Source organism: Kryptolebias marmoratus, linkage group LG4 (assembly GCF_001649575.2).
Source record: "Kryptolebias marmoratus isolate JLee-2015 linkage group LG4, ASM164957v2, whole genome shotgun sequence".
Taxonomy (NCBI): domain Eukaryota; kingdom Metazoa; phylum Chordata; class Actinopteri; order Cyprinodontiformes; family Rivulidae; genus Kryptolebias; species Kryptolebias marmoratus.
The window spans coordinates 21,658,824-21,677,023 of record NC_051433.1 but is presented as its reverse complement, the minus strand read 5'-3'; the positions used below and the strand labels follow the sequence as shown (position 1 = coordinate 21,677,023).

Sequence of the window (18,200 nt, the reverse complement as noted above, 5' to 3'; positions counted from 1 at the left end):
TTTGGCTTGTTCAGAGACAACGTTGCAAACCTAAACTGCGCTGCTTTGTTTTTACTTTTATTTAATTTTTTTCAATTGACAACCTTTTTCATAGAAGCTGTTCTTGATCTTGCTCATTGTCCTGTCATAAACGTCAACATTTAAACCAGCTGCCCGTAGAGTCTGGAATATCCAGCATCTCTCTGAGATTTTCCAGGTAGGTCTGCTGCAGGTGAGGATGGCAACCTTGTAGAATGTTTTTCACTTAGACAGTGTTTTTGTTTTCGTTATAGAATGATTCAATCAAAATTGATGAAAATGGACTTCTAACCTTTTTAAGATCGATTGACAGAAACAGTTGCAGAAACCACTACTGATGCCTTTATTGCAGTAAACTGTTAAAAATCTCTGCTTTTATAGAAGTGCACACATTTGCTGCTGATGAAGTGCTTTTAGTAAGGTAAGTCCTTTTGGCTGCTCCCTTCATCAGGGGTTGCCACAGCACACTTGCACGAACAATTTGGCAATTGTTTTACACCGCAACCTGATTACAAGACCGCAGCACTGACCACTGAGCCACTGCAGAACCTCCAACAAAGTGCTTTTGTATATTGTAAATAAACAATAAAACAGTTTAATATGCTGCGGGTTTGCTGTTCATGTGGGTGACTTGGTGAGGATCAAATGACATTTTTAATAATGATCTGATAAAAACAACTTTAAAATGTTGTAGCTTAAATGTTTTGGGAAATCAAAACAAATTTTATCACAAGACCAGTGGTCAAGAGGACTGATAGCTTATTGTTGTCTTTGCCCTGAATTTGGGATCAGATGTGAAATGAAATGTGTCACAAACCAAAAGCACCAAAAGTACTGGTTCATTCACAGCGTAATGGAAAACCTTTAGTTTCTTACAGTGTCAGATACAAAGACGTAATAAGACACAGATGACCAAATCACTTCCAGCTTTTTATTTTCACCAGTGAACCAAAGAAATAAAAAATAAAACCACTGCTCTTGGACACTAGAGCGAGTGGCATCTGGAAACAATGAGGTTTGTGGGAAATGTGGGCTTGATTTTGCAAAATAAATATCTTTACTGTGACAGAAACTACAAGTCATCCTGGCCAAGCTTTTTATTTTTTTCTGGTAAATTGCATGTTTTACACTTCATTTGCCAAATGTGACCATTTACATTAAGAAACCTTATATCTTACATTTGGTGAGTTTGTGATTTTTTCCTTTAAAAGGAAAAGAAATATATATTCTCGTTAGATGCTTGATGCATATATATATATATATATATATATATATATATAGAGAGAGAGAGAGAGAGAGATATAGATAGATATATACAGATAGATATATATATATATGCATCAAGCATCTAATGAGAATATATATATATTTCTTTTCCTTTCTTACAGATTGTTTCTACATTTTTTATGTAAGGCAAATACCTTTTTTGACTTTGTGCCCATAACTTCTTTAGTATCCTGAAACCAAACACTAAATGAATTAGGAAGACATGGGATGATCTAAACATTTGTGGCTATTTGTTGTCATGATAGATTTTCCTGATCATTAACAATAATATGAGACATTCTTCCATGAATGTACAAAGCAGTTATTTGCCAGTCAACAAAAAAAAGAAAGCTTTTCATATTCTCATCACAGTTAAAATACCTGTTTGTGTTTAACAAAGCACTTTCTGCAGCACATTCTCCTGAAAACTGCCCACATGTTCCATTCACATGCCTGGAGATGAATGTTTGGGTCCAAAATTAGACAAAGACCTCAGTGTAGAAGAGGCAAAATGAAAAAAATAATACCAGCTTGTTTGTAAAAGTCAAACTGGTACAAAAGGGCCACATCAATTCATAGACTGTTCTGTAACTCCAGAGCCTCAGGCTGCGTGATCAAAATTTCATGTAGAGTGAAATGAAAACATCTGATTGAGGCTGAGATGAGAATATCAATAAGGTAAACAAACTTTTAGATGAAGGATGAAAAGGTCTGTCCGGACATGGCATGTAGTAAATGTTATAATTCATAAGATATGAGGAGGAACAGCTTTACAAACCCACCCTGCACAATGTGACAAACAACGAACCCGAAGGGCTTCTGCAAAAGCTGGAAAACATATGTTGTTTAGGTATGATAACTTTAAAATTGTTTTTTTAGTTGATTGTGTGATTCAACTCCCTGAATGTCTTTCAATGTTTTATGAGATTTTTTTTTCTTTAATTTAATTTGCAAGATATGAACTGCATGTATAAATATATAACTGTTGCCTGAGATGTCAGGTTTGTCTAGTTGATATTGTAAATATATATATTTTTGCAAAACAGCTTTGTTAAACATAACATTATTCCTGCTGCCAACCATTCAGGATCAAAATGCACCAGTTCTTGTGTGCTTCAGGACAACTGCATGAAACGCAGTTCTGAAGGACATTCCAGCAAGCTGACCCAAAAAAGCAAAAAGCAAAACAGATGTTTGTTTACATGCAAGTTTTTCCTGTACATGTTATATTAAAAATACCTGCATCAGAGTAGTTTCCTTGAAAATAACCAGATCCCCCTGGACCTGAGCAGCAGGACTGATACAGACATAAACCTACAGCAGCGAGACTCTCCACACCACAGGCAGGGTCTCTGTTTCTGGCATGGCTGAAAAAAAGTGTGAAGCATGTGGGGGTCAAGTCTTCCTGTAAGAGTGTCTCCACCCACACTGTGTGCCACAGGAAAAGGGACCATTCACCTCTGCAACAGTACTTTATGTGTAAAGGGGCTGGAGTTCGCCAGCTTAAGTTGTTGCCACCCTGTTCAAACTTGACTTAAGGCTGTCTTCTTTAACAGGAAAACAGAGTGTATGAAATGTTTACACACTCTGTGAAAATGCCAAGTTTTTGATGAGTCATTTCTGACTTTTTTCCACCTTTACTGCAACTTATATTTTGCACAATTCAACTGAAGGGAATAAATAAATAGATGGAATAAGCTGGTTTCATAAAAGCACAACCATAAGACCTTATTAAAGCATCATCTAATTTAATTATAGACTTCAGTCTTCTTAGGAAAGAGTCTCTCAGCATGCCACATCTTGGTATTTGTAATCTTTGCCCACTCTTCGTGGCCACCACACAGATTTTCTATCAAATTTCAGGACTAGATTCTGGCTAGGACATTCCAAAAGCTTTAAATTCCTTCTGGTAAAGCTTCTGTTTTGTTGATTTGGATGTTCAGTATGTTTGGGGTCACTGAAATTTTGAAATATGAAATTCCTCTTCATCTCCAGCACACAATTGAAGGTTTTAGGCCAAAATAAAGAGGTATTTTGAACTTTTCATCATTCCATCCATCAAACCCCAGCTCCAGCTGAAGGAACGCAACCCCCCAACATGATGCTGCCACCACCATGTTTCACTGTGAGTATGGTGTTCCTCTGGTGATTCGCAGTCTTACTCCTGCACCCTTTGGAATTGTTGTCATAAAGATCAACTTCAAGTTCATCAAACTACATAAAACTTTTCCACATGATTTTGTGAGACTTCATATATTTTTGGCAATATTTTGCCAAGTCTGAATGTTTTTTCTTTTTTCTTTTTATAAGAAAAGACTTCCCAGCCCCATAATCAAGACACATGGTGTCACATGTAGTACATTAATACGTACAGTACATAACCAGTACTTGACAGAAATTCCTGCAGCTCCCTCGGTGCTGCTGTAGGTCTCTTGGCAGTCTCCCTAACCAACTTCTGTCTTGGGTTTTCATCACTTTTGGAGGAACATCCATTTCTCTGTAATATCATTGTTGTTTTATAGTTTTTCTGCTTCTTGATGACTGTCTTCACTGTGTTTCATTGGAAAGCTAATGCTGACAAAGTTTTTGAAACCTTTTCTTTTCAACTATGAGATGTTTTTCATGCTTTGTGGATCCCTGTGAACCATGGGTTTTGCTGTGGGATGGAACTGGTAGATGTCAGGAAAAGCTGCTCTGTCACCTGCACTTTGTTTCAGGTTAATCAGAGTCACTTTATTTGAGGGCAGAAGGTGCTTCAACACACTATTAGTTCCAGGGTGTGCACACTTATGCAACCGGCTTGTTGCATCTTTTTATTTTTATTCTTTTGGCAACAGGTTTTGTTTTTTTCAGTTGTTTGTGCAGGATAAATGTTATGTAAAGGTGAAAAAAGTTTTTGAAATGATTCATTATAGTCTCATATTTTACACCACAAAATCCTGGCATTTTAACAAGGACGAGCAGACTTTCTACATCCACTGGATGAATTTTTTTTTCTGCTGCATTTTGAATAAAGACGACCATTTGTTACAACTAGTGGAATTTTTTATTTCAACATTCTGTGATGTGGTAGTCCTACAGCAGACTTTTCACACTTTTACATCACTTCTCTGAAACAGTTCAAACATTTTAAATTTAACCTCATGACAGCAAGCACTTTACCAGGCCTTAGAAAAACCTTGTGCCAAATGTGTCCTAGTGTTTTGAAATGAGACCGCTACAGGACACACACAACCTCAAACACGTTCATTTGTGAAAAAAAAGGAAGAAAAAGATAGAACGGGCACTTTTTTGCCAATAGAGTTGAAAATATATTATTTTGCTTGAGTGCATCTGTAAGAACTGTGTTCCACTTATTGCAACACATACTGAATGATCTCTGAGAATATTTCTCAGTATGTTTGACTACTTTAATCTCATAAATCACTCAGATTATCCAAAAACTATAATCAAAGCCTACTTTTCTGGGTGGATGAGTATTGTGGAACATATTTGTTGTTGAAGGTACTGGTAGATTTGTAATGATATGATTTTGATCATTTCAAAATGGATGTGTAGCTTGTTTTTAAACTGTTGCAAAAAGCTTTGGCACAATGTAGTCTCTTGCATCTCCGTCAATGAGGCCTGATCCGTTGTTGTGAATGAACCAGCAGGGTACGTTTTCACCTTTCTTCAAGTCCCTCCTAAAGTCTCTCTGCCAGCCTCTGTAGATCCAGGAAATATAGACACGATGACTCAAACAGCCACACACACACACACACACACACGTGAAGCAGTTCTTTTACCTGGTTACATTGACCTCATGTCCTTTTACATACATAGTGGCGTCTGGTTTCTCCGGGGTCTTTCCCGGACGCAAGTCTGTCACCTCATAATCAATCCCATGATAAAACTGACCTGAAGGATGAGTAAGTACATTTAGAGTAAGAGTAAGTACATAGTAGAGGAAGTACATTTACTGCAAGGTTTAAGACCATGAATCTCTTCACTGGTTCACATATATATAATATACAATGGAGGGGTTTTTTTTCTACATTTACTCCGGTTTCAGCTTGGTATAGATTAATTCTGCTGGATGCCATTTTAAAAAACGTCACATTTTTCTGTGGAATTAAAACCAAAACACCATGTTTTGCGTCTTGCTGTACCTAGCAGACCGTGGACAGTAGGGGACATTAGATGAGTGTCCAGGGTGTAAAAGCCCAGGTAGTCCCGGTGGTATGGGTGCTTCTTCCAAACTTTGTGGAGCAAAATGACAAACTTAACTGAATCCTTTAGAGTTACTGTAAGGCGACGATCCTTGGTCACCAGGAGATCCACACTGAAACAGAACGTTTTAAGGTTTAAAATGGTTGTTATTCATGCATATTTGGAGTTCACTTTTGATACTATTTATGTTTTATTCTTATTTTTTTAGGAAAAGTAAATTGTACTCGAAAGTTGTGTTCCAGTGACAGGAACAGTAGTCTGAGTAACAGTAAATCATTTTTTGTGCATGTTCTGAATGCAAGCAAGACTTTCAGGGGGAGAAAAAAATGAAAGAAGCAAAACCGTTTGAGCATAATAAAGTCTGTGAAGCTGACTGGTTAAAATGAGGTGAAATTTAAAAAGAAAACAAAATTGGAGGCAAGATAAAGTATACCAAAGCAACATCAAAGTCAGCTTAGTCAAATTTACCACCCAGTTATTTCACTTCCTTTCACTGATGTCATTTTTTGGCTGCAAATATTAATAGTGTTTAAAAGTGTTTGAAATAGTTTCAGTCCACGGTAATATAGTATTACTTTATACTGTTTTGTGTAACATATTCAGCAACATAATATAGAGAGAATTACTCACTTGTGTCCTTTAAGAGAAACTGTGTCAGTCCACAGCAGCTTGACCTGCTTGCTGTCCTGGTAGACTGAAATGTCCTGAGTGGTCACCTCCAGCTTCAAGCCTATAGGCCGGTGAACAATGCCAAATTTCCAAAAATAGGTGTTCATTTTCCCATCAGGGGGAACCATTTTGTCTCCAATGACCTGGCCATTGACCAGAATACCTGAGGAAACATTGTTAGAACTGTTCACTACATTAAGGAACAAGATTTTTTATATATACAAGTCTGAATATCATGTATGAGCTATGTCTAAAGTGAGGAAAAAAGTATGTTGAATCTTAATCTAAAGGTATAACTTAAAAGGAAAGAAGTGGTTGAATTTTGAATCAGGCCTGACCTAATACTGAGTCTCTGACCAGATTGAAAATGGTTCCTGGCAGGTCATTGATGTTGAAGCACAGAGCGTCATTTCTGTCAGGAAGCTCAATCATGAAATGGGGATCTCCGTCCACTGCAGGTAATACAAAAATACGACAGATACAAACTGGCACTAGATATTGATGTCCACAGCATGCCAGCAGCTCTGCACTACACTGAACTAAGTTTTAGTGTGCAATCATTTTTTTCACAACAATCAAAGACATTAGAAAAGAAACATCAGATCTTGAGATATTTCAGTATAAAAATTTAAACCCTGCCATGAAAGTAAAAAGGGGTTTGTTGTGATGGACTAAAACTAAAACAGAGACATGCAGCTGCTATTCATATACTCACCAAAATACGATGGAGGGGCTCTTTGATAAGCGGTGCGCACTGGGTATGACATAGCTACTATAAAAGACAAGTAAAAAGCAATAAATTAAATTTCCTTTATTCCTCCCTGCATTTTTTTTACATGGTACAAAATGACAGCCTTACCTGATGGTCTCATTCTTTCTGCCTGTTGTCTTTCCGCTGTTTAAAAAAAGACAATGATAAGTTGACAGAATTTAAAAATGGAAATACTATGCAGAAAATATGAAACCATTAGCCAATTCTGCTGATGAATGTGAGTAATATATAGAGAAAAGCTTGTACACAGAGACTTGAGGAAAGAATCTGTACTCTGTCATCTCATAAAACTTTTTTTTATGTTTTACCCTCAGTCAGTTTGTCAGCGATGAGAGGGCTGTCTGTTCCTTCCTCGGTTTCAGGCTTGGTGACCACCATGGAAGTGAGGGGGGTGACAAAGCTGTACTGCAAAGACATTTCCAGGGCTTTTGCTGTGGCATTGGCTTTCTCATCTGACGCACCACTCTTACTGTGACAAAAAATATATATACTTACTGCCACAATTGTACAGAACAGAAGAAAAAAAAAATAATAATAAAATCTCTCTCCCTAGCTACCTCCTCCAGATCATCCAGAAAAACTCCAAAACATTCCCAGGTCATCTGTGAGATATGTATTTTCCAGTAAGTCCTGGATCTACCCTTAGGTCTCCTTCTGGGAGGACATGTTTAAAACACCGTCCTTAAAAGGCATCCAGAAAGCAAATTTCTAATTCCCAAACCACCTTAACTGGCTCCATTTGATAAAGAGGAGCATCACCTCTACTCTGAGCTTCTTTTGAATAGCCGAGCTCTTCACCTTAACCCTAAGAGTGAATCCAGATACTCAGGCAGTTCCTTTCAGCTGCTTATAGTTGTGATGCCATTGTTTTGTTCATTACTCGTAGCCTATACCATAGGTGAGTGCTGGAACACAGATCAATTGGTAGACTGAGAGCTTTGCCTTTTGGTTCAGTTTACTCTTCAATATCACATAATGGTACAGTGTCTGCATCGTTGCAGACACATTCCCAATCCACCTATTAATCTCTTGCTCCCTTCTACCTTCACTTGTGACAAACGCTAAAAAAAAAAACGTACTTGTACTCTTCTACCTGGAGCAGTGGTTCATTCTCCAACTAGAGTTGGCAATCCAACCTTTTCCAGTTGAGGTCCATGGCCTCAAATTAGGAAGGTGCAAAATATCATCCTGACTTTTTCACTCTAGACTGCAAACCATAGGACCACATCATCTGCGAAAAACAGCAATGCAATCCAAAGCCCCTCAAACTGCAGCCCTTCTGCCCCTTGGATGCAGCTTGAAATTCTGCCCATAAAAATTATGAACAGAAGTGATGACAAAAGGCAACCCTGGCAGAGTCCAAAAACGTACTGGATACGAGTCTCACTTACTACTAGGAATGTAGATCAATGTAAACCATTCGGGTTGTACAGGGAACAAATGTCCCTTAGTAGGGGTCCTAAAACTTCACACTACTGAAACACCTATCACAGGAGATCATGAGAGACATGGCTGTAAGTCAACAACACACATTAAGACTGGTTAAGCAAACTCTGATCTTCAAACACTCTTTGTGAGCTTCAAGAGATGGTCCAGTGTTCCACAACCATGATGAAAACCACATTACTCCTCCTGAATCTGAGGTTTGACTGTTCATTAACTTCTTCTCACACAATGGATTATAACCCTGAATATTACACAAATAACTCTTTTTTTATATTACCAATGCATACTGTATCATGACGGAGTAATTGTTGCAACATAAAACTTATGGCTTTGTGGATTTTGGTAAAAATGACCTCTTCTCTAGTAACTGCTGGATGGTGAGGTAGGCCCACAGACGCTCAGTGAAATCTCCAAAGATGTAACTCTCATCTGGGTACAACACATTCCAGTCAGCAACCGTGGCCTCGCCCTGCACCCTGAAGTCCTCTTCCATCTACAGGAGAAAGAAAAGATGAAAAAACATTATCCGAAAACAGAATAATTTAACAACCCGAGAGATCACTCTACATGTCAGATATTTCCTTCTTCTCACCCCCTGGCCAAACACTTCCACTAGGAAGTTATCCAGGTCGTTGTCTGTTAGCCGACCAGCCACCACGATCTCTGAGCCATTAAACAACTGACTGAAGTGACTTTTGGTCAGAGAGTCCACTGCATTGCTTGGATACCGCAGGTCCACCTCCAAGAGCAGCGGGCTGGCCACTTCTTCATAGAAGCCCTAGAAGAAAAAAAATACAGTATATTGTATAAACACACACATTCATACACATATATGACCCCAAATCTAAATAAATCTGGTTTGTTGTGTAAAATGTAAATAAAAACAATGCAAGAATGTGAAAATCTCATAAACTTATATTTTATTCACAATTGAACATAGCAAATATATTAAATGTTGAAACTAAGACATTTAACCAAAAATATGTTTTAATTTGATGGCAGCAATACAAAAAAAGTTGGGACATGGCCATGTTTCTCACTGTGAAGCATCCCCTTTTAACAACAGGCTATAAAATGTCTGGGAACTGAGGAGAGCAGCTGCTGGAGGTTTTGGAGGGAATGTAGTCCCATTCTTGTCTGATGGATGATTGTAACTGTTCAACAGTCCTGGGTCTTTGCTGGATTTTTGTATTTGATGATGCTTCAAATTAGGGATGCACAATATATCGGCATTAACATCGGTATCGGCCGATGTTGGTCATTTTTTAGCATATCTGTATCGGTCAGATAAGTAAAAGTGGGACGATATTGATGTCCGATGTTTATTTACTGCCTGTTGCCATTTGTGTTTCTGTTTCGGGAGGGGAGGGGGAGCTGTAGCTGTATGATCACGTGACAGTGATAGCGAAGCTGCGCAGCCAGGAATAACAAGCAACCGAAGAAGGAGGAGGAGGAATAACAAGCANTACATAGTGACTCACTTCCCTGCTTTCCTGTAGGTCCATGGCTATCTGAGTGAGCCCCCCATCCCCAGAAATGAAAGCCCCCTGCAGTACTGGAAAAGCAACATGGCTCACTTTCCTGCCCTGGCCAAGGCGGCACGCAAGTACCTTTCAGCTCCATGTACAAGTGTGGACAGTGAACGTCTCTTTTCTGCTGCGTCACATATCGTTGATGAAAAGAGAAACAGGATCCAGTGTGAAAAAGCAGAAATGCTTCTCTTTGTAAAAAAAAATCTGCCTTTGCTAATGAAGGAGGCCTAGACTGTAATCCACAGTCACCCACAGGTGGAAACACTGTTTCAGTGTTGGGGACATTAATTTTCAGCACAAGCTTTAAGTTGGAAAATGTGCAAATACTACCATGTATTTTTGTGTTATAGTTATGTCCCAGTTCTAATATTTTTGTTTAACAATTTTATAGCTGGAACTTAAAATTATTTGCATTTTTTATGTTTGCCTGCTTGTGTAAACACTGTTTCAGTGTTGGGACATTTACTTTCTTGAATATTTACTAATTACAGTGCAAATGGGAAAATGTGAACCTATGGTCAGGATAGACTTTTATGTTTTGATTTAGCATTTTTCACAGATTTGTGTTTAACTGGAGTAGACTTGTGTTTAAAGCATGTTTTGCAATTTAACAATGCCTTGTTGCCATGAATACTGCCAAGTTTGATCAGTTGACCTTGTCCAGCTGTTATTGGCATTATTTAGATTTATGATACAAACTTACTCCTAAGAGTTTTGTCAGTTTAGGGAGTTAAGTTGTACACACTTGTTACAAATTGAAATGATAAAAAGTAACACTCCTGGTTACTTGTTTTTTATGTTAGCTATGCAATCTTATTTGAAAGTTACACTTTTTGAAAAATAAAGCATTAAAAAAAATTAAATTTGCATAATTTTCAGTCTGTGCAAAATTTGATTGTTCCAGAAATGCAAGTGTTTTTGTGCGTGGGTGTAATATCGGTAAATATCGGTTATCGGCCATAACAACAATATTAATATCGGATATCGATATTGGCCCAAATTTTCATATCGGTGCATCCCTACTTCAAATGTTGGTGAGAGGTCTGGACTGCTGGCAAGTCAGTTCAGCACCTGGACTCTTCTATATGGAGCCATGCTGTTGTAACTGATGCAGATTGCGGTTTAGCATCGTCTTGCTGAAATATGCAAGGACAATATACAAAGACATGGCATCTGTGGTTTCCAAAAAGAATTTAAAATTTAAATTTTTCTGAGCACAGGACAGTTTTCCACTTTGTCTCTGTCCATTTTAACTGAGCTCTGGTCCAGAGAAGACCACTGCATTTCTAGGTGGTGTTCACATATGGCTTCTTTTTTGCCTGATAGAGCTTTATACGGTGGCCGACAGGTGCAAACGCACAGAAAACTGCTAAACGTGACACAAACACATGAATGGTCCAAACCCCAAAACACACAAACACAAAAAACAAAAACATAGAAAAAAATGCTTTCCTTTTGCTTCTGTCTATTTTGTGTGATTGCAGCCTTTTTCTTTTGCTGCGTTTTTTGTTTGCATTTGTTTTGTTTTTTTCGTCTGTGTTTGTGTGTTTTGGAGTTTGCATCATTCATGTGTTTGTGGCGCATTTAGCTGTTTGCTGTGAGTTTGCACCTGTCGGCCACCATAGCTTTAACCTGCATTTGTGGATGGTGCAGTAAACAGTCAACATTTTGTGGAAGTCTTCCTGAGTCCATGCAGTGATGTCTAAAACAGAATCAGTCGTGTTTATAATGCAGTGCTGCAGCAGGGTTTTAAGATTAACTTTCGTCTTTGTCCTTTGAGCTCAGAGATTTCCACAGATTCTTGAAATATAATAATAATATAATATAAATATAATTATAATTTTATAATTAATTGAAATGTAGATGATTGGATATGCAGAGTCTTCTATTAAGGAACATTATTCTGAAACTGTTTCACTATTTTTAGAAGCAGTTTTTGCAGACTAGTGAACCTCTGCCCATCTTTACAGTCTCTCTAAAATGTTCTTTTTATACCCAGTCCTCCTACTGACCTGTTGTCAAATAACCCAATTTGTTGCAAAATGCTCCTCCAACTTTGTGCCACTTACTTTTTGTTGTCTCCGTCCATGCCTTTTTCAGATGTGTTGCTGCCATGTAATTAAAATGTACCTTTTTTATGTACATATTTTTAGTTTAAACATTTGAGGTGCTTATTATATTCCATGGTGAATAAAATATGGGTTTATGACATTTGAAAATCACCACCTTCTGTTTTTTTTAATATTTTGCACAACGCCTGAACGTTTTTGGACTTGGAGCTGTACGTTTATTAAAAAGAACAACACAAATCCTCTCACCTGGAGCTGAAGGGGTGCATCTGACGCTTCGAAGATTCTGCGGGCCAGTCCTTTGTTTTCTTTGCTCATCTCATCCAGGAAGTTGTAGTCCACATCATTTCCAAATCCAAGACTGAAAAGAGACATTTTTCCTTCCATGGCCTTACGCACATTCTCCCTGATGTCAGCCACGTCTTCAGATGCACAGATGTAATACACAAAGATGTAACACTTTATAGAGTACAAACAAATCTGTTCTACAGTACATAAAGTCTTTGCATCCTTACATCCATCTGGCATGCCATCAGTCAGTAAAATGATCATGTCAGTGCTTCTTTCTGGTACCCGTTTCTCTTGTCTGTCTTTGACAAGCATGTCTATACCTCTCCGCATTCCATCATTGAGGTTGGTACCTTGAGGAAAAAGAAAGAAAAAAAACAAATAAAACATTAAACTGTTCAGCTTGTTAGTATAATATTTGTCAAATAATGAACTGGCTTTTTTATTGTTCTAACTTCCTCTGGAGTTAATGTTTTTAACGTATTCCTTGGCTTCAGTCACATTTTCCTTTGTTGCTTTACTAAGTGACTCCCTCCAACAATCCACATAGCTATCAAACAAGATGAGTGCAAAGTGATCCTCCTCATGAAGGTCTTCTAAGATGGCCAGCAGTGCATCTCGAGTCTGGAAAAAGTCAGAAGTCAAAATGTATATATATATATATATATATATCATTGCTGCTGTGTTAGAAGGCCATCATTAGTCTGAACAGTCTCATACCTGTGCTATTTTTCTACCATGCATGGATCCACTCCGGTCAATTACAAAAGCCACATTCTTAGGAACTCGGGGTAAATCAGGTGGTGCAAAGAAGTGCACAAAGTATCCATTCACAATCTAAAAGAAATGTAACCAGAAGCTTAATTAAAATACCTGTAGAAGTGTCATAGTGCATTTAATGGCTTAAAACGCTAACCAAACTTTTACAGTAGTAAACCCAAAAGATAAATCAGATATTTGTTTTTTGTTTTTTTTGGTTTCGACAACTGACCTGAATTTCCCCAAGGCTCGTTTGCTTCACATCATACTCGATAATAAAATCATCATCAATAAGCGTTCCATCACAGCCTGGACACTTCCTCTGCTGCTCCATGGTTGGTGAGAAAGAGATGTGTGCCTGACAAGTGCAGAAGCACATTGCACCCGAAAAGTGTTTTTATTGTTGTGAAGCAGACAAAAAATATATATATATACCAAGATCATTATAAGACTAATTGAAGGCCAAGCATTTCTTGAAGTAATGCATATCACCCGCTGCCTTGCAGCCCTGGGCTTTATGCTGAGATCATTTTATGGTGAGAAATGACAGCATTATGGCCACTTCGGTTAAACCTTAAACAAAACGTTACGCAGAATCTCATGTGATATTCTGAGATTTCATGTTCAAGAGAATGTGTTGTGAATGACTACCACCACATTAAATTTTAGCTCGATGTCTGTCAAATTGACTGAGATATAGCACTTTTTAGGTTGGCTAAGCTTAATTTGCTATGGCAGCCCTTTTTAATTTGGACTGACTCCAAAAGTTAATAAGTTGCAGATGTACATCCAATGATCACTTTTTGAGTGTTTCACTAAAATCTTCCCAGTGGTTCATAAGATATTTTTCTAACAGACAAGCGGGTTATACAAAAGTTTTAAGCAATGACCTTGCATCGTTTGGAGTGTGTGTTGTAAATGTCTCGCAGCTGCAATCACACCAAAATGTAATATAATATTGTTTAAATGAAAGGAATTATAACCATATTGGTGTTTTTTAAAGTCAGTTGTTTGTGGCGGCTATCTTGAATTAAGTTGGCTCCAAACGTTAAATGTTGTAGATGTACATGCAATGATTATTTCCTAATAGTATTTGCTTCATTAAAATTTGTCACGTGGGTCATGATATTTTGCTGATTTGAAAAAGTTAACAGCAAAGTTTTAAACAAAGATTTTCCACAATCTGTTAGCGCTCAGATTGTCTTAGGGATCACTTATCAGGTCAATATCTGTAAAACTGATTGAGTTATAGCCATTTTTTGTTGTTGTTGTTCTTTCTTTTTAGTCAGATGTCTGTAGGGGCCAGCTTGACTCCAAAGGTTTTACTAAGACTTCCAAAACCACTATCATCCACCATTGCCTTTTGGCAGTGGTGCATGTAACTTATAAAGACAAAAGACCCAGGTACCTTTTTGTCTGTGACGGTTTTCTTTACCAGGGGAAGCAGCTCATTGGAGAGGAAAGTAGAACGGGCATCAACATAAGAAAGGCCCTGAGGCTCAAAGATGTTTGCCAGAATCTGGTTCCACACAGGCAAGCAGAGAGTCAAGGGATTACTTGAAAAGTTACACACTCATTCAGGATGTTGGAAAGTACCAGGAAATCATTACGGGAAGAGTTTAATCGTGGGTGTAGACTCGCCTTAAACTGCTGAACCGGTGTTTTAGGTTTAACTCGTAAAACAATCTCATAACGGCCCAGTTTCCTCTGAAGGAGCTCCTCGTGGGTCAGAATGAAAGTCACATTACTTTCAGCTGCAATGTTGATGGACACGGAAAACTTCTCCATCTTTCTTCCCGAAGCCCTGTAGTAAAACACAGGCATCACACAGACTGCTGCCGTGTCTAAAACGATGAATTTAAAATCAATACATTGCGTCAATGGAGGGTTTGTTTCATCTGGATTGACTCACTTGACCAATCCAGCTGTCTGTCCGGAGGAAACAGCCTTCTCGTATTCTTTTTTAGCCTTCTTTTTCTCCTTCACCACACCAGCATAGTCTTTGCCTTCTATTTGCCTGAATGCACACAGAAAATAACATAACACACCTAAATTAATAACGTAAAAACTGTCAAAAAAAGAAAACAAAAACCAACTGACATGATGAAGTTTGTGATAAAAGCAGTCTTGGGCATCTCCACTTCGAAGAAGATTTCCTGGGATGAGTTGGCTTTGTTTAAAGCCACTGAGGTGATGACAGTGTGGGCGAAGCGAGACATAACGGTACACTCCACTGTCACACTGTGCACCTCCACCTGCAGGGACACAAGAAAAGATAAAGATTTAAACACTGAATCAAAGCATTCCTTGAAAGAATGCATTTCGTCCGCTGCCTTCCATGTTATAGTCATTTTAGTCAAACAGGGCAATATAGTGTGATCACCTTCAACCACACAAAAGTTTACCTGAAAATCTGAGTTATAGCTATTTATGTATTGGCTAAGGTCAAATAGAACCTGAATTGCTGCTCCATGGAGTCAAGACAGTAATAAAAAAAGAGTACATGTTCAATAAAAACAGTAACTTTGGAAGACTGACTCATTCAGACTTCAAACTAAACTAAATGCATTTTCATACTGAATAAGGGCAGCTGGTTCCTCCCTGACCAACTTCAAATATTGTGATGTCAGAAAACTACTGTAAGATTTTCCAGCTAAACCTTTTCTGTCCTTGGAGGTGCCAAACAACATTTGGTAGCTTGGAAAAAGTGTTTAAAGGACATTGTGTCACCCTGTTCCACCCTGAGAGTGTTGTCATGAGGCTGCATCCTCCTCAGAGTGATCAGTGGTTCTCAGATTTTAATTATTCCTTTTATCATAGACTAAAGATATTTCTGTTAAACACATCAATTTGATTTATTTTAAATTAAACTCAACCGAGCTGGTTTTTTTTCATGATCCATGAATAATAAATTCTGATCTGACAAAAAAAAAAAACCCAAAAAAACAAGATATTTTATCCATGCTCTACCTGTCCAACAAGTATGTACCGACAATATTTTCCCTTCTTTTTACTTCTTACCGTGTTCTCATTTGTGCTTCTTTTCTGTAATAGAAAAAAATAAGATATTAAATTTAAACTAAGCAACATCCAAAGCTGAAGCGTTATCTGATCATTTTTGATGTTTGTGTTGATATAGTTTGGCCACTTCTTTAAAAAAAGAAGTAGTTTGTTTTATGTTGAGGTGTAACTTCTGTAGGTTTTACTGCAGTTCAGAGCATACAAGAGTTAAGAAAATTTCTAACACTAACAAAGTGTATTCAGTAACTGATTTTATTTTGCATCAGCCAAGTACCTGCAACAGTTTGGCAGCATTCCTCGTCTCCTGAAACACAAACACAGGACTGCAGGTCAATACGGTGCCAAGTTACCAGAGACGGTGAAAAGAAATACTGCTAATTTACAAACGTCGTCAGACTGTAATAAGATTTAATACAGTATTTTGTCAAACATAAACTTAAGTAAGAAGAACTAATATGATAGTAAAAATCAGCAGGTTTTATTGAGTAAACTAGTTCTAAAACACCATAAATTAACTTTTGTTCAACATAAAAGTGTTGTTTGAGATCAAGAACATAATACTATCAATGAAGTTACCTTTGCACCTTGGTTATCAAAGATAACCAGAGCTCCAGATGTGAGGCCGCAGAACAGCAGCAGCAGACGGACACCCAACAGTCCAGACATGACGGAACTCCCAATGAACACTGGGCAGCTTCAGCGCTGAGTGGGAAATGTCCTCTCTGCTCAGGGGGGAGGAACAGAGAGTGGGTGTGCTGTCCTTGACTGCTGACCAACAGATCTGGGCTCAATGTGCAGGAGTTTCAGAGTTTCAGAGGTACAAACACATTATTTGTAAAGCCAAAAGAAAAATACCCATAAGCCTGAATGCTTCTACCGAAACTCATTCAGACAGTCGGCAAAACAACAATAAATCAAACCTCACGTCGCCTTAGGAACATTAAAAAGGGCCAATTACCAGTAGGAACCTTGTCATTTAGTGTGAGATGAGAGTATGAGATAATAAAAACATTATAACATTCTGCTAGTGGCACAACCAGGTATTTGTGTAGTGGACAAACAATGTGCAGTAAGTGTTATGTTGATATACTGGGAAGATGAGCCTGAATTAGTCTGCCTCACATAGCCATTCTACATTAACTTCATTATCTATGTAAGAAACTCAACATACAGTGCTCTGTGTTTGGTTAAATGTGAAATAATCAATCATTAAAAAAAATGTTCTTATAAACACATTATCTCCGCAAACAGAGCTTTATTTGATTTTCAGCTTTTGGCTGGATATTTGTGATTCTGGCACTCAGAGTCTGTATGAATAGGATCTTTATTTAAACAGGGCTGGACTCTGCTTTGGCACAGGAGGGCAGTGGGTAGAGCTGTTCCCAGCAAGAAGGTTGCAGGTTCACCTCCTGACCTGGGGCCTTTCTGGGTGGAGTTTGCATGTTCTCCCTGTTTACATATGGATTTACTCCAGTTTCCTCTCACCAGACCAAAAACATGTATCTTAGGTTAATTGGTGACTCTAAATTGTCCCCAGGTGAGAATGTGAATGATTGTTTTGTCTTAATGTGTCCCTATGATGGACTTGCTTAAAAAAAGTTACAACATAAGTAAATAAAAAGAGTCCTTTTGATATCTTGCACAACAAGCACCAACTTTGTGTCACAACACTACCGCCTACTCTACCAGTACTTCTGATGGACTCACCTAAAGGAGACTCCAACATTATGAACTGTTTTGGATCCTGCAAAAGACAAATATTCTTTATTCAAGAATATTAAACATTTATGGCCATATTATAAAGTGAAAAATAAAAAAGACTTTTCTTCATCCTATTATTCCAATCGGTTGACAGAAAATAATGAATATAAGATCAAATGTATGAGACCAGGAGCACAAAAATAGGTAAAAATTAACACAGTAAAGAGTAAAGACCATAGGCGCCGGAACCACTGGGGCCAGGGGGCCATTGGCCCCCCCACTTTCCGGCCCTGCCAGTGCGCTACGTGTTCCCACCAGACGGCTGCACAGACTGCACGCGACTCTTACAGACTGTGACTAACGTGTCTCTGTGTTTATATAGAGACAGAAGCACAAATAAAACCTACAGCATTGAGATCTGGACCAAATTCTTAAAGCTCCAGTCCAGGG

At 38.1% G+C, this 18,200-nt stretch overlaps 1 protein-coding gene across 1 annotated transcript; it reads right to left on the bottom strand.

Annotated features, from left to right (window-relative positions):
• Positions 1-4,311: 4,311 nt before the first annotated feature.
• itih3a.1 (inter-alpha-trypsin inhibitor heavy chain 3a, tandem duplicate 1) lies at positions 4,312-16,782 on the bottom strand. The gene is made up of 22 exons (XM_017425205.3): positions 16,626-16,782; positions 16,324-16,353; positions 16,050-16,073; positions 15,129-15,283; positions 14,941-15,045; positions 14,670-14,832; positions 14,437-14,547; positions 13,261-13,386; positions 12,990-13,106; positions 12,725-12,893; positions 12,497-12,622; positions 12,231-12,403; positions 8,973-9,158; positions 8,734-8,873; positions 7,243-7,403; positions 7,022-7,057; positions 6,878-6,934; positions 6,501-6,614; positions 6,124-6,325; positions 5,433-5,605; positions 5,070-5,181; positions 4,312-4,988 (listed from the first exon to the last, which is right to left on the bottom strand). The coding sequence occupies exons 1-22, from the start codon at positions 16,713-16,715 to the stop codon at positions 4,850-4,852; spliced, it is 2,709 nt and encodes a 902-aa protein (XP_017280694.1). The 5' UTR covers positions 16,716-16,782; the 3' UTR covers positions 4,312-4,849.
• Positions 16,783-18,200: the final 1,418 nt, after the last annotated feature.

Coding starts and splice junctions, on each gene's coding strand:
- itih3a.1 (XM_017425205.3), bottom strand. CDS start 16,715: ATGTCTGGACTGTTGGGTGTCCGTCTGCTGCTGCTGTTCTGCGGCCTC. Junction 15,284..16,049: donor GAAGCACAAATGAGAACACG/GTAAGAAGTAAA, acceptor GTGTCCCTGCAG/GTGGAGGTGCACAGTGTGAC. Junction 12,623..12,724: donor AAACATTAACTCCAGAGGAA/GTTAGAACAATA, acceptor TTTTTCCTCAAG/GTACCAACCTCAATGATGGA.